This window comes from Dendrobates tinctorius, unplaced genomic scaffold (genome assembly GCF_039654945.1).
Source record: "Dendrobates tinctorius isolate UK_male_01 unplaced genomic scaffold, ASM3965494v1 ptg000003l, whole genome shotgun sequence".
In the NCBI taxonomy this organism is placed as follows: domain Eukaryota; kingdom Metazoa; phylum Chordata; class Amphibia; order Anura; family Dendrobatidae; genus Dendrobates; species Dendrobates tinctorius.
Window position 1 is genome coordinate 50942486 of NW_027361671.1, and position 16652 is coordinate 50959137.

Here is a 16652-nt window from a genome sequence, read left to right on the forward strand (position 1 = left end):
TGATAAATATTCACTGCTCTCCACTCCCATAGTCCCGGGCGGAGGGAACAGTGAATATTCCAGCATCTGAACTCGGCGTGTGAGGGGGTGCATTGCAGTAACTTTATGCACTGTTGCACACATAAATCAGCTGCTGGCATCTTAACAAGATGCCACACGGAGAGGGAGAGGAAGGAAGGCAAGTAGAATTGCTTATTTTTTATGAGTGCAGTTTCATAGGGGCCATGTAAACCAGAGTGAGGATGGGGGAGATTATGTATACCTGGATGGGGGAGGCCATGTATACCTGGATGGTGGAGGCCATGTATACCTGGATTAGGGGACCATGTATACCTGGATTAGGGGACCATGCATACCTGGATTAGAGGACCATGTATACCAGGATGGGGATGATGGAACCATGTAAACCAGGATGGAGATGAGGGGACGATGTATACCAGTATGGGGAAGGGGGGCCATGTATACCAGCCACGATGGGGGCATATATATACCTGGATGGGTACATATACATCAGGATGGTGGGTGAAGCATATATATACCAGGATGGGGACATACCAGGATGAGGGATATTAGTACAGAATTGGGGGATATTACCCCTATAACAGTGTCAGCAGTAGATAACCACCCCCATAACAGTGCTTCTATTTTACTCCTTTAAAACCTAGGTGCATCTTATTGTCTGAAAAATACTGTAATTTTTTGAAAAAGCAAGGGAAATTAAGACAAATAAGGTTAAATGCAGTCTTTACAAAGAGTTGTCAACTACTTGGACAACCCCTTCTCAATCACTGTTTCACCCATGAAAAATAATAACAGCCTTTACTCACCTCCGATGTTGGCCCCTTTCCAGTGAAGTTGGTGCCTGCTCTCCTTGGGCTCACATGAAAGAAAACTGTCACTTAAGCCCTGCCGCCAATTGGCAGCTTCCTCACTCTCACCTCCTTCAGACGTAATTGACATCAGGAGACAGTAAGAAAGTAACAGCAGTTGTCACTAGAGCGAATATGTTCAGAATAGGTTGCCGAATCTGATTTTGCCATTTTCGTGCCATATTGGTACCCTATTCGTGCAGAATTTATGTTTGACAATAGATTCCGAACATATTCGGTCATTTCTACTCCCATTGACTCCAATGACGTTTGGCTGTGTACGGCGAATATTGCAAATCCAATACTTGCTGCCGATCGTAACTGGAATCAAATTTTCATAAATTCGCTTAATTCTAGTTGTCACTTCTACCAGGTGTCAGTTTTGTTTGAAGGAAGTCAGTGACGCAGGTGCTGATTATGTAACGTGACACCTGCAGTCAGTGTCTCACGAGCTCCAGGAGACATTGTTGGAATGGTGTCCATCAGCGGAGGCAAATATAGCCATTACTTTAGATGGGAGGAAATATAGTGATAAAGAAAAGGTTGTCCGAGTAGTGAAGTACCCTTTTAAATAATATCTGATGAGGCTGACATTAACTGCAATTTAATGAAGTCTCACCTAGGCTGTGGTCACTTCCAGTTGGCCAAGAAGTTACTCTGTGGTGCAGCTTTTTGTTCTTGCATGAGTCATCAGATAAATCCACTTCTTCCTTTCTGATCTCTCGCACAAGTTGCATACGGCATTTGGTAAAATCATGAAATGAGATCTTTCCACTCTCATCAGCACCAAGTTGATGCATAATTTCAACTACAGAGTCCTCCATGTTTAGCTGCCGGCAAACCATTAACAGATCATTCCTGAAAACAGAATGAAATGGATGTAATACTTGATGTATACAAGTGCTGAACACTTCAGTGCATGCCCCCACACAAGAGTGTGTTGACCCTATAAACCTCCAGTGGTACCTAAATACTTATACCACAAGCAATAGAATCAAATCAATTACAAATAAAGTAGAAAATACATTTAATTAGAAAATTGCAAGATTGGATCTGCCATTATCCAATTACCATTTTCCAAGACAATGTACCCAATCGCTATCTACAGTTGTGGCCAAAAGTATTCACACCCCTGCAATTTTGTCAGATAATACTCAGTTTCTTCCTGAAAATGATTGCAAACACATTCTTTGGTATTATTATCTTCATTTAATTTGTCTTAAATGAAAAAAACACAAAAGAGAATAAAGCAAAAAGCAAAACATTGATCATTTCACACAAAACTCCAAAAATGGGCCAGACAAAAGTATTGGCACCCTCAGCCTAATACTTGGTTGCACAACCTTTAGCCAAAATAACTGCGACCAACCGCTTCCGGTAACCATCAATGAGTTTCTTACAATGCTCTGCTGGAATTTTAGACCATTCTTCTTTGGCAAACTGCTCCAGATCCCTGATATTTGAAGGGTGCCTTCTCCAAACTGCCATTTTTAGATCTCTCTACAGGTGTTCTATGGGATTCAGGTCTGGACTCATTGCTGGCCACCTTAGAAGTCTCCAGTGCTTTCTCTCAAACCATTTTCTAGTGCTTTTTGAAGTGTGTTTTGGGTCATTGTCCTGCTGGAAGACCCATGACCTCTGAAGGAGACCCAGCTTTCTCACACTGGGCCCTACATTATGCTGCAAAATTTGTTGGTAGTCTTCAGGTCCCTGATATTTGAAGGGTGCCTTCTCCAAACTGCCATTTTTAGATCTCTCCACAGGTGCTCTATGGGATTCAGGTCTGGACTCATTGCTGGCCACCTTAGAAGTCTCCAGTGCTTTCTCTCAAACCATTTTCTAGTGCTTTTTGAAGTGTGTTTTGGGTCATTGTCCTGCTGGAAAACCTCTGAAGGAGACCCAGCTTTCTCACACTGGGCCCTACATTATGCTGCAAAATTTGTTGGTAGTCTTCTGTCTTCATAATGCCATGCACACGGTCAAGCAGTCCAGTGCCAGAGGCAGCAAAGCAATCCCAAAACATCAGGGAACCTCTACCATGTTTGACTGTAGGGACCGTGTTCTTTTCTTTGAATGCCTCTTTTTTTCTCCTGTAAACTCTATGTTGATGCCTTTGCCCAAAAAGCTCTACTTTTGTCTCATCTGACCAGAGAACATTCTTCCAAACGTTTTAGGCTTTTTCAGGTAAGATTTGACAAATTCCAGCCTGGTTTTTATATGTCTCGGGGTAAGAAGTGGGGTCTTCCTGGGTCTCCTACCATACAGTCCCTTTTCATTCAGACACCGACGGATAGTACGGGTTGACACTGTTGTACCCTCGGACTGCAGGGCAGCTTGAACTTGTTTGGATGTTAGTTGAGGTTCTTTATCCAACATCCGCACAGTCTTGCGTTGAAATCTCTTGTCAATTTTTCTTTTCCGTCCACATCTAGGGAGGTTAGCCACAGCTTCATGGGCTTTAAACTTCTTGATGACACTGCGCACGGTAGACACAGGAACATTCAGGTCTTTGGAGATGGACTTGTAGCCTTGAGATTGCTCATGCTTCCTCACAATTTGGTTTCTCAAGTCCTCAGACAGTTCTTTGGTCTTCTTTCTTTTCTCCATGCTCAATGTGGTACACACAAAGACACAGGACAGAGGTTGAGTCAACTTTAATCCATGTCACCTGGCTGCAAGTGTGATTTAGTTATTGCCAACACCTGTTAGGTGCCACAGGTAAGTTACAGGTGATGTTAATTACACAAATTAGAGAAGCATCACATGATTTTTCAAACAGTGCCAATACTTTTGTCCACCCTCTTTTTTATGTTTGGTGTGGAACTATATCCAATTTGGCTTTAGGACAATTCTTTTTGTGTTTTTTCATTTAAGACAAATTAAATGAAGATAATAATACCAAAGAATTTGTGTTTGCAATCATTTTCAGGAAGAAACTGAGTATTATCTGACAGAATTGCAGGGGTGTTAATACTTTTGGCCACAACTGTATCTTCACCACTTGACCTGCTTGCATGCAGACTATTTAGGCTTTTATCGGAGAAGCATGTTGCTGGTTTGACAATGATGCCCTTAATTCTAGAATATTTCCACTAACACAAAAAATAACTTTTTAACAAAATTGTACTTAATTCGACCCCTATCATTGTTTGCCAAACTGGGTGACCAAATGTTCAGTCTTCATAAAGAGGTGTCAGGGGCACAGGACCACCATCCTAGACTCAATGTGTAAAAGCAGGGCATGCTGCTATGTGGATTAGACATGTCCACCACTTAATTCTGGCAGCCATAATACTGCAGTCAATTATTATGGTTGGCTGTGGCCTTATTAAAGGAAATATGTCTGTTGGATCAAACCTCTTAAGCAATCTATATGGTCATGCATGTCAAAGAAAATTGAATAAAAGGATATCTTGATATCTGCGATCTGGCGTCTTATTCCAGAAAAATCCACAATTTTCTTAAAATGTAATTGAGCTATCAAGATCAATGGGCTGGACATAGATCTCCCTGAGAATCTGCCGCCAGAGATTATTTTAAATGAAAGGGGGAGTTATTAGTGTGAGACATGTAATTACTGACAGTCTGCTCTCCTGATCTACATGTCTCACACTAGTAATGCCTCCTTTCATTTAACCCTACTGTACTGTTTGGGTTTATTTGAAAAAAAGTTTGTTTAACTGAAGATTTAGGCAAATTTGTTTATGGGTTTGTGTTATTGTGCTATTTTTTTACTTTAAATTTTTTGTATTGGCACAGTGGCTCAGGGGTAGCACTGCAGCCTTGCACCGCTGGGGTCCTGGGTTCAAATCCCACCAAGGACAACACCAGCAAGGATTTTCTATGTTCTTCCCGTGTTTGCGTGGGTTTCCTCTAGGTTCTCCGGTTTCCTCCCACACTCCAATAAAACATACTAATAGGGAATCTAGATTGTGAGCCCCATTGGGGACAGTGATGATAATGTATGCAAACTGTAAAGCGCTGCGGAATATGTTAGCACTATATAAAAAGATTATTATATGAAATAAATGTTACATATGTATCGATCGTGCTTTATATAGATCTCCCAACATATTTTCAGTCAAATAAATTATATATAATATCATTGTACAGGTCTGTGCAAGCCTGTTTCACTGTAGTATATAAGCTCTTATTGTGGTTAACCCCAGAGCCAATTTTGACCTTACTCAATGACCAGACCAAATTGTACAATAATGACCAGTGTCAATTTATGAGGTAATATTTCTGGAATACTTCAACATATCTCAGCTAGTCCGAGAATGTTGTTTTCGTGCCATATTGCAGTTTATGATAGTGGTAAAGTTTTTTTTATACTACTTGTGTTTATTTATGAAAAAAAACAGAAATATGGTAAAAATTTTGAAAATGTTGCCATTTTCATTTTTGTACTCTTAAATTAGAGTTGTGTCACACAAAATAGTTCATAAATAACATTTCACACATGTCAACTTTACATCAGCACAATTTTGGGAACATTATTTTTTGTTAGGAAGTTAGAAGGGATAAAAGTTGATCAGAGACTTCTAATTTTTCCAACAAAATCTACAAAACCTTTTATTTTATTATTTTTTTTAGGGACCACATGACATCTGAAGTCACTTTGAGGGGCCTATATGACAGAAAATACCCAAAGGGACACCATTCCAAACACTGAACACCCCCCCCAAGGTGCTCAAAACCACATTCAAGAAGTTTATTAACCCTTCAGGTGTGGAAATTGCATCAATGAACATTTAACTTTTTTTCACAAAAAATTTATTCACATCCAAACTTTTTTACTTTCGCAAGGGTAACATGAGAAAGTGGACCACAAAATTTGTGTTGAAACTTCGCCTGAGTGCGCCAATACTCCATATGTTGGGGAAATCTATTGTTGTGCCGCACAGCAGGACTCGGAAGTGAAAGAGCATCATTTGCCTTGTTAAACAAAAAATTGGCGGGAATCGAGAGCGGACGCCATTTCGCGTTTGGAGAGTCCATGATGTGTCAAAAGCATGGAAACCCCCCACAAGTGATACCATTTTGGAAACCACACCCTTCAAGGATTTTATCCAGGGATATAGTGAGTATTTTGAACCCACAAGTACAACACAGAATTTGATAACATTAGATTGACATATTGAATATATCATCATTAGTGTTGAGCACAAGCGCTCCCTACTCCAGTTTCCATCGGGTGCTTGGTATGCACCAAAAATCGCAGGTGCTCGAGTCCCTGTCCTGCATGTTTTGCTGCTGTTAGACACCCAAAAAAAAGTATGCGGGTATCTGCAATACTTCGTGCATACCCGAGCACCCGATGCAAACTCGAGTAGCGAGCACTTGCACTGAACACTAGCCGTCTTTTTTTTTTTCCTTTTAAAAAAAAAAATAATAATAATAATAATTCTAACTCCAACCCTACCTCCAAAGAATGGAAAAAATTTAATTTTTGAAATAATTTTTTTCTAACTAAGCAGGTGACAGGGGGATTTGATTTACCTTTTTTTTCTCATGATCACTGTGACAGGGTCTATCACAGTGATCAAAAGGAACAAATAGGAAAAATTCCCTATTGTTGCCGAGCACTGGCCAACAGATCTAGGCGGGGGCACTGTGCATACACTCGTCATTTGTTTCCAGGAAGATGACACAGAGGGCCGGGGGACAGAGAAGGAGGGTCCGGGGATGTTGGAGGTATCGGGGGACCCAACGTCTCTGTTCCTCTGATATGTTAGATCATATCAGAGGAGAGATAAATTAATTTCAAAAATCAGACTTTTTCTTTTTTTTTTTTTTTAAATGTGTCAGACATCCTTTGCGTGAAGCTGAATTGGAAAAGCTTCAGATTCTGAAGATATCCAACTGGAGAAAGTGTCAGAAGATACGAATATAATACAACCAGTGGCGCTGCGTTTAGGGATATACAAGCTGCAAATTATCAGACAACACCACCTTTTTGTCTGACCGATAAAACAATTAAAATATTAAAAAATAATTGCGCTAATATAACCCACTAGAATACAGTTTATCACTCAATAGCGATCCATAGTAAAATTAACCAAATAATCTCAAAGAACAGAACTATCTCCCAGAAGTTTATGTGGATAGCGCAAATCCACATAAATCTCTTACTACAATCATTAAAAATAATAAAAAAAAATCTTCTCAAGATTTTATCAAGATAATAATGATAATAATAATGCCAGCAACCGAGGGTCTCTTAACACGAGTAGACAATTTAAATGACCGTCCAGGTCACTGTTCACAACACGTGCGTTATTAAAAGTTCAACTTGCACAAATGTTTCTCATACCTTACCTCTATAGGCTGGGATGATAACGCATTCCACAATGCCAATGCTGTGTTTGTAGAAAATTCAATAATGTGTGAATAGAGATTTCAGCTGGCGGAGAGACGCTCTCCTCCTGTGCTCCTGCGTGCTGGAGCGATGGTACGTTCCCAAATGGTGACGATCACATAGATGTTTAGGAAGTAGCGGATAAGAAATAATGAGGATAAAGAGTGTCCACCTCAGATGTGAGTAGGTAATGGGCAATGCTCCGGCCGGTAGCAATAGCCCAAATCTCCAATAGTAATCGCCGGTAAAGAGCGGGTCCAGCGGCGGGAGATATGGAAAAAGCCGGCAAGGTGCAGGACCTTGTGTGACGTCACTATCCACTATTTTTTAATATTTTAAGTGTCAGAAGATGACTAATAACTAGCCGCTATTACAGATGTTTGGAATAAATAGGTAGGGACTCTTCCAAAATTATACAATACTGGTGAAAATGTCACGGTGGATGAAAACGTGTGGCACTCCGAGGTAGGTACCCGTTCATACAAAATATACAGAGTAAGCCAGCAAAGTACGGAATCAAGATATGGACAGTTCATACATACAATCTAAATGCTCAGGGATATACAGGCGCAAAGCCTGGAGAAGAACCTGAAAAGAATCAGAGTATGCGAGTCGTTTCAGATTTGATGTATGGACTGAACAAAATGTGACATGTGACAACTTTTTTACATCGCACCAACTGGGGCAGCTGTTACTAAAACGAAAACTGTAATAAAAAGCAAGCCTGAACTGCCGCAAGGTATCATTGGCATAAGAAATGCTCAAAGTTCAACATTTTACTTTACTGAAGATATGACAGTGGTTTCTTACATTCCCAAACAGGTCATCCTGATGAGCACGAGGCACCATGACAATGCAGTCAAGATAAGTAGCTGAGATGACATTAGATTATAATTCCACCAAAGGGGCAGTTGATACACTAGATAAACTAATACCTACATACACAAAACCAATCGGTGGCCAATGTATCTGTTTCATGGCGTGAAATAAACCCCGATTGGAACGCCAATAGACTGCATAAACATGGAACAATTAGGAAAGTCGCTCGTAACATCTATTTTAGGAAGAAAAGTAAAACCCCAAAGTGAAGGTGCAGCAGCCTTAGTAACCCGTATCCAGCAGCATGCTCAACTACGTGAACCCACGATCTCCACCAGCACTGGAAAAGGCCTAAAAAAGAAGAGATGCCGCATTTGTCCATCTTCCTGTGATAAAACAAATTACATGTTCTAGTTGTAGTAAACATTTTGTAAAGCACATGCGAGTTATTTCTGTGCAGAATGTTAGAATGCCTGAATATAGTAAAACTGAAATTTTGATTTTTATTTTTCATTTGTTTTTGACGAACTATGCTCACATTCAGTTAAATAATGCAATTGGTATTCAAATAATACGCTTAGAGCAGCTAAATGGCAAAATTAACAGACTTTAAAAGGTTGAACAGTACAATTGTAAAGCTAATACGAACAGAACAGCAGGGCTAAAATAAGCACTGTAGAACTATGTCCAGCCCATAGATCTTAACAGTAATTTAACTATTAAGAAAAATGGATTTCTCTGGAATAAGGCTATGTGCACACGTAGTTTTTTGCCTCTGCGGATTTTGTATTGAAAACCGCAGATAAATCCGCAGGACAAAAGTCCTGCGGTTAAGGCCTGTTTCACACTTCCGTTTGTCACCATCAGTCAAAATCCGCCGTTTTTAAAAAAAAACGGATCCACCATTTCCCTTTGCGGATCCGTTTTTTTCCCCATTGACTTGCATTGTGGGCAGCTTTTGACTGATGATCATCCGTTGCGTCCGTGTTTGTGCGGATCCGTGAGAATTTTGGCGTCCGCCGAGATCACTGAACGGAGCCTGTAACGTTATTTTGCTTCACGGATCCGCATTTTCCATTTTTAACCCTGAATCTTCTCTGGCTGCTGGAAGAAAATATTCAGATTTTTTCTCTCTCCTTTTTACCAGGCGCGGTTCCTTTAAATTTTTACCATCGGCGGATCCGTAATCCGCTGTCCCCCGTTTCTGTCAGTCCGCCTGCGGATCCGTTTTCCGCTATTTTGGCGGATTTAGACTGACAGAAAAAACTGAAGTGTGAAATAGGCCTTATTTGCGGTTTTGCCTGCGGTTTTATACCTCATAATGGATGAGGTGTAAAACTGCAGCGTTTCTGCACCAAACAATTGACATGCTGCGGATTGTAAACCGCGGAAAAATCCACAGCATGTGCACTGCGTTTTTTTATTTCCATAGGAAATAAGGTACTGTACAACGCAGCAGAATCCGCACCGTGTGCACATACCCTAAGACATCGGATCACAATTAGCATGGTGTAATTGTATACAGCTATAGGTACAGCTATAGGTGGATTGATATCCCACTGACAGACTCCCTTTAAGTAAGCACTAGGGTAAATATTATTGCTGTAGTTCCAACAAGATATATACCATATTTTTCAGACTACAAGATGCACTTTTTTCTCCAAAATTTTGGAGGAGAGTGGTGGTGCGTTTTATAGTCCAGATGTACCTTAGTTCGGCTGTGGCTGCGTGTGGGATGGGGGTGGGGGGAAGAGGTTTGGGTCAAAAGGAAGCAGGAGTCAGCGGCTAAAGCAAACGTGTTCCCGCTGTTAAAGACTATGGATATTCACTGCTTCCCACGCCCATAGTCCCTCCCACCTCTATGCACTGAGGCCAGCGCCGAGAGGTGGGAGGGGCTATAGGAGTGGAGAGCAGTGAATATCCATAGTCTTTAATAGCGAGCACACGTGATCGCCCAGTCACTGCAGGAAGCCAGTGGCATCAGCTAACAGTGTGCCTGCTATTAAGGATTAATATTCACTCCTCTCCTCTTCCATAGTCCCATGCATGGAGAGCAGTGAATATTCCGGCAGCTGACCTGGGCATGTGGGGGCACATGGCAGTGATGTCATGCACTGCTTACAGTCTGAAATCAGCTGCTGGCATCAGCACAGGACACCGCACTGCGAGGGAGTGGAGAGACGGCAAGTAGAGTTGTTTATTTTTGTTTTAATGTGTGCATCGTGATGGGGGCCATGAATACCAGGATGGGGATGTCACGGATGTGTCAAAGGCTGAAGACCGTTGCGTTGCACTGCATCTGGCTGCAGTTTGCTTTGCAGACTTCGGACTGGTCCTTTGACGCTAGGACCCAGTGGCCACCTCCCCAAGCCCTAAATGGTGTCACTTGGATCTGGGTGTTTATAACTCCCAACTTCTTGTTAGGGAGCTGCAGGTGATATTTTCTGTTTGCACTTTCCTGCTGAGATTTGGAGCTGTAGCAGTCTGCTATCGTCTTCTTTGCAGTTTTGGAAGATGTCGGTGTTTCTCTCTGAGGCTACTGAAGCTAAGTGTCCCCCTTGTTTCATTTATCCTTGCTGTCTTTATTGTTAGTGGGATTGACAAGTGCTCATACTGTCCTTCCCGATGCAGGGCTTATTGCCAGAGTCAGGCATGGATTAGGTATCCTGCTCAGCGATGGATGCGGACATATATAGGGACGATAGGGCAGACAGGGTGACGTTAGATCTGTCTAGGGGTCTCCACTCCCTCCTAGTGTTTGGTTCCCTTTCTCTTATCCCTTCGGGTTAAACTTAGCCTTTCCTACACTGTGCGTGACAGGGGATGAGGGACCATGCATACTAAGATGGGGATGAGGGGACCATGTATGCCAGGATGGGGATGAGGGGACCATATATGGGGCTATATATTAAAGGATGGGTATCATAAAACTCGATGGGGACATGGGGGCGGGGCAAATATACCATAATGGGGACAAATACCAGGATGGGGGATATTAGTACAGAATTGGGGGACATTACCCCTATAAGAGTGTCAGCAGCAGATACACCCCCCCCAATAACTGTGTCATGACCAAGTATTTTACTTCAATTTTTTTTTCTATTTTCCTCCTCTAAAACCTAGGTGTCTTATTGTCTGATGCATCTTATAGTAGCATACCAATACACACAAGCATGTGTGTATATAAATATATACCGTATTTTTCAGACTATAAGGGTATGTGAGCACGTTGAGTATTTGCTTGCAGAAATTTGTTCAAGGTTTCTGCATCTCTTGGCAGCAGAAATGCACAATTCTGCCGCACTCTTGTACAGCAATGAATACTCTTTGCAGCTAAATAAGGATACTTGAAAACAGGAAAAAAAAATTGTGGTGTAATTTCCTTGTATAACCCTTTTTTAATCATGCTTATTTGCCCCAGCCCAGACGAAAAATACCAGCCCTCAGCAGCCCCAGAAATGGCACTTAATATTTGAAGCGCCAATTCTGGCACTTAGCCCAGGTTCTTCCCAATGTCCTGATGCAGTCGCATCAGGGTAATGGGATTAGGGGTTGGTGTCAGCAGCTGTCACTGACACCAACCCCTAGTGTTATGAACTGGTCACCGAGAAGGATGGCAGGAATAGGCTAGGCCACCAGGAAACCAGAAAAGTTGGTAACTTAGCGGATTGCAGCCCCCTAATCCTAACACCACAACTAGAAGTAGCCGTGGGGCGTACCTACGATGCCCTAGATGCCTCGGCAGAGCCGGAGAGCTAACTAAGCCTAAAGCAAGACAGGTGAAATCTAAACTGCCCCGGAGTAGAACCCCAAAGGAATAGATAGCCCCCAAACATATATTGTCAGTGAGACAAGATGAGACACACAGGCAGAAAATAGACTGAGCAAACGATGGGGCCCAAACTGACTAGATAGGAAAGGAAAGACACTGTCTGCAATCATGCAAAAACCCTAAAAAATCCAACACGTCTGATGTACAAAAAAACACTGAGGTCTCACGACCTCTCCCCCACTATATCAGCATTCTGGTATGAACTGGCAGCAAAGCAAGAGAGACTAATATAACAGGGGACTGAACAAACTGACACAAGCTGTAACATATGGAGTGGGGTCCAGCACTGCCCCAGCAGGGAGCACACGCTGAACCCTCAAAGCAAAGCAGAAAGAGGCAAAACCAGATCAGATGCAAAAGATTAGCAAATGAACAACTTAACTGAAAAATGCAGGATCAGGCAGGAGACAGCAGACCTCAGAATGCACAGGAAGAATCTAATGACCAGCAGCCACTGAAGGAAGCCTGCTCACTTAAATACTCCAGTCAGTAACCCCAGATTTCCAATCATCGTCGTCAGGTAGCAGACTTCGGCAAGCTCCACTACCCACAGTAACCACCAGAGGGAGCCCCGACTCAGAAGTCAAATTGAGAGAGTTCACAACACCCTAGGTTTAGTAATGAAGAGGTGTCAGCCAACCCTTAGGTTTAGTAATGAAGAGGTGTCAGCCAGACACCCTCATTACTAAATCTGTAAGTAAAGAGTTAAATAAATACACTCTGAGAATATAGAATTGTAGCATGCTGCGATTGTCCTCATATATCGGACAAGACTCCCCAATGCAAGTCAATGGGAGAGAGGAAAAAAACGCACATCACTCGGATCATTCGAGTGCAGTCCAATTATTACAAACTCGACATTTCATCTGCCGTGTACCATAAAACTACAGTGTGACCCGACAAAGAGTAGATAGAATATATGGTATACCTCGTACACATAATAGATAAATAGATAAAGATGTCAGTGACATATATAAATTACTACATTGCGTGTGCAGCTTACAGTACATTTAATGATTATTTTTCTGAAAAAAATGGCTTAGTCTCTTGTGTAATTTTCATAACCAGCAAAGGGAAAGTATTTCTTCCAGAAAATTGTTACAATTACACGTGTTGTTATACACATGTTTACCGTATAAACTCGCGTATAAGCCAAGATTTTCAGCCCATTTTTTTTGGCTGAAAGTGCCCCACTTGGCTTATACGCGAGTCATAAACCGGGGTCGGCGGGGGAGGGGGTGTCAGATCATACTGACCCCCCTGGCGCGGTCTCTGCAGCCCCCCTGCTTGTTCCATGATCTCAGGCACCCTCCTTCAGTGGTCACGTGGTACCGCTCATTAAAGTCATGAATATGCGCATATTGGTCCATCGCTGAGCGCCGCTGTCCTCCGCGTCCTCTGTCAGTGACAGGCAGGCAGCAGAGGGGCGCGATGACGTAGTTAGTGCGCGCCCTATGCTGCCTGAACGTCACTGACAGAGGACCCGGAAGACAGAGCGAGTGCAGCGATGGACCGGGGACAGGTGAATATCGCAGGTGCCAGGGCCCTGAGCCAGCGGTGACACCGGCACCTGTCCCCGCCTGCTCAGGACACCGGCACCTGGCCCCCAGCGACGAGATGCGAGTATGTCTTTTTTTATTTGCAGCAGCAGCATATGGGGCAAAATCAATGGAGCATTTTATGGGGCATCTTATGGGGGCATAATCTATGGAGCATCTTATGGGGGCATAATCTATGGAGCATCTTATGGGGGCATAATGTATGGAGCATCTTATGGGGGCATAATGTATGGAGCATCTTATGGGGGCATAATCTATGGAGCATCTTATGGGCCCATAACCTTTATGGAGCAGCATATGGGGCATATAATTCTATGGAGCATCTTATGGGGCCATTATTAACCTTTGTGCAGCGTTATCTGGGGTGTATTTTGTATGGAACATCTTATGGGGCCATTATTAACCTTTGTGCAGCGTTATATGGGGTGTATTTTCTATGGAGCATCTTATGGGGCCTGTTACGAATGGGTCATGGAGGATAGCAGACCCAGGCTAAGGCACAGAAAACCAGAGAGGTTGGTAACTAAGCGGATGCAGACCCCTGATCCTGTCCACACAACTAGCAGTAGCCGTGGAGCGTACCTACGATGATCCTAGATCCTAAAGCAAGAAAGGGGAAATCTAAACGGCCCCGGAGCAGACCCCAAAGGAATAGATAGCCCCCAAACATATATTGTCGGTGAGACAAGATGAAAACACAAACGCAGGCAGGAAAATCGACTGAGCAAACGATGGGGCCCACACTGACTAGACAGGACAGGAATGGAAAGACACTGTCTGCAATCATGCAAAAAACCCTGCAAAAAGTCCAACACGTGTAATGCACAAAAACACTGAAGTCGCACGACTTCGCCCTCTACTATATCAGCACTCTGGTATATTCTGAAAGCAAAGCAAAAAGAGACCAATATAAAAGGGGACAAAACAAACTGGCACATGCAGTAACATATGGGCGGTGATTCAGCACTGCCCCAGCCGGAGACAGCAGAGATAAACAAAACCAGATCAAATGCAAACAGAATAGCAAATGAACCACTTAGCTGAACATGCAGGGAAAGAGCAGGAGACATCAGACCTCAGAGGCACAGGAAGAAATTCACCAGCAGGGATAGAGGGAGTCAGCTGCCTTAAATCCCAATCAGAAACCCCAGATCTCCAATCGTCTTCCTCATTATCAGGCGGCAAGCCTCTGTCAATCAGATCAGCTCCACTACCGCCAGTAACCACCAGAGGAAGCCCAGAAAGAGAACTCTCACTCTGACCAGCTCCACTATCTTCCGTAATCACCAGAGGGAAGCCAGAGAGAGAATTCACAACAGGGGCCATCATTGACTGTATGGAGCACTTTATGGGGCTCCTGACTCAATATGGATATTCAAAAACATTTAACCTACTGATGTCTCTCTCAATTAATTTTACTTTTGTTAGTATCTATTTTTATTTTTGAAATTTACCAGTTGCTGCTGCATTGTCCACCCTAGGCTTATATGCGAGTCAATAAGTTTTCCCAGTTTTTTGTGGCAAAATTAGGGGGGTCTGCTTATACACGAGTATATACACGGGAATTTCCTTTGTGTATCTTGGAACACAGAGAAAAAAAAAATCAGCGAAAAAAAGGCAAATTGGACTTAATTTCATACAAAACCCCGAAAATGGGCAGGATAAAATTGTTGACACCCTCAACTTAATATTTAGTTGCACACCCTTTGGAATAAAAAACTACAATCAATCGCTTTTTATAACCATCAACAAGCTTCTTACACCTCTCAACTGGAATTTTTGACCACTCTTTTGAAAACTGCTCCAGGTCTCCCATATTTGTAGAGAGCCTTCTCCCAACATAAATTTTAAGATCTCTCCACAGGTGGTCAATTGGACTTAGATCTGGACTCATTGCTGGCCACTTCAGAACTCTCCCGCACTTTGTTTTCATCCCTCTCTGGATGCTTCTTGAAGTATGGTTTTGGTCATTGTCCTACTGGAAGACTCATGATCCAAGACACAAACCCAGCTTTCTGACACTTGGCTCTACATTGTGACCCAAAATTCTTTAGTGCCAGATGCAGCAAAACAGCCCCAAAGCATCTATTAACCTCTTCCATATTGTCTATAGGTACTGTGTTCTGTCATTGCAGGCCTCATTATGTTTTCGGTAAATTATGTGCTTTATCAAAAAGCTCTATCTTTGTCTCATCTGTCAACAAGTTGGTTTCCCAGAAGGATTTTGGATTACTCATGTACATTTTAAATAACTGCAGTCTAGCTTTAATATGTCTCTGTCTTTAGTGTGGTCCCCCTGGGTCTCCTGACATAGCATTTCATTTCATACAAATGTCGACAGATAGGGTGCATCAGTGTCAACGCAAACTGAGTCTGCAGGACAACTTGAATTTCTTTGGCACTTGATTGGGGCTGCTTGTCCACCATCCAGACTATCCTGCGCTGCAACCTTTCTTCAATTTTTCTCTGTCGTCCACGTCCAGGGAGATTAGCTACAGCGCCATGAGTTGTAAATTCTTTGATTATGTTGCGTACTGTAGACAAAGGAACATCTAGATCTCTGGAGTTGGACTTGTTACCTTGAGATTGTTATTTTTCAACAATTTTGATTCTCAAGCCCTCAGACAGTTCTTTTCTTTCTGTTCTCCATGCTTAATGGAGAACACCCACAATGCAAAGTGAGTTAACCTCTCCCTTTTTTATCTGGTTTCAGGTGTGATTGTCATATTGCCACAGGTAAGTGAACGAACATTACATGCTTGAAACAAAGTTGTATACCCACAATTTTGGAACCATTGTGCCCACCCATTTTTGTTATTTTGTGTGAAATCATGTTCCAATTTTCTTTTTATTCTTATGTCTTTTTTTGTGCTGTTCCAATACTCACAAAGAAAATATACATGTGTATAACAAAACGTTTAATTGAAATAATTTTCTGCAAGAAACACTTCCATTTTCTGCAACAATTTCAAAGGTGCCAACACTCTTGGCCATGACTGGGAGGTTGTGTATGTATGTATGTATGTACGTACCATATAAAATAAATACATTTCCTGATTTCCTATTCTTTTGCACGTTTGTCATATGTAAATGTTTCAGATCACCAAAGTTAAGTATTAGAGAAAGATAACACAAGCAAACACAAATACAGTTTTTAAATGAAGGTCTTTATTAATAAGGGAAAAAGAAATTCAAACCGAGAGGGCCCTGCA

General features: G+C 42.3%; 1 protein-coding gene across 4 annotated transcripts in view; it reads right to left on the reverse strand.

Moving 5' to 3' along the window:
- The window catches only part of MCC (MCC regulator of WNT signaling pathway), a 517969-nt gene that overhangs the window by 421546 nt on the left and 79771 nt on the right, over positions 1-16652 (reverse strand). For 3 of the 4 annotated variants that reach the window (XM_073551638.1, XM_073551567.1, XM_073551693.1), the window contains exon 2: positions 1489-1727. In XM_073551638.1, coding sequence (XP_073407739.1) covers positions 1489-1727 — 239 coding nt within the window. Of the gene's footprint in view, positions 1-1488; positions 1728-16652 lie in introns of those variants that run through there. The other variant, XM_073551694.1, reaches the window with a different exon arrangement.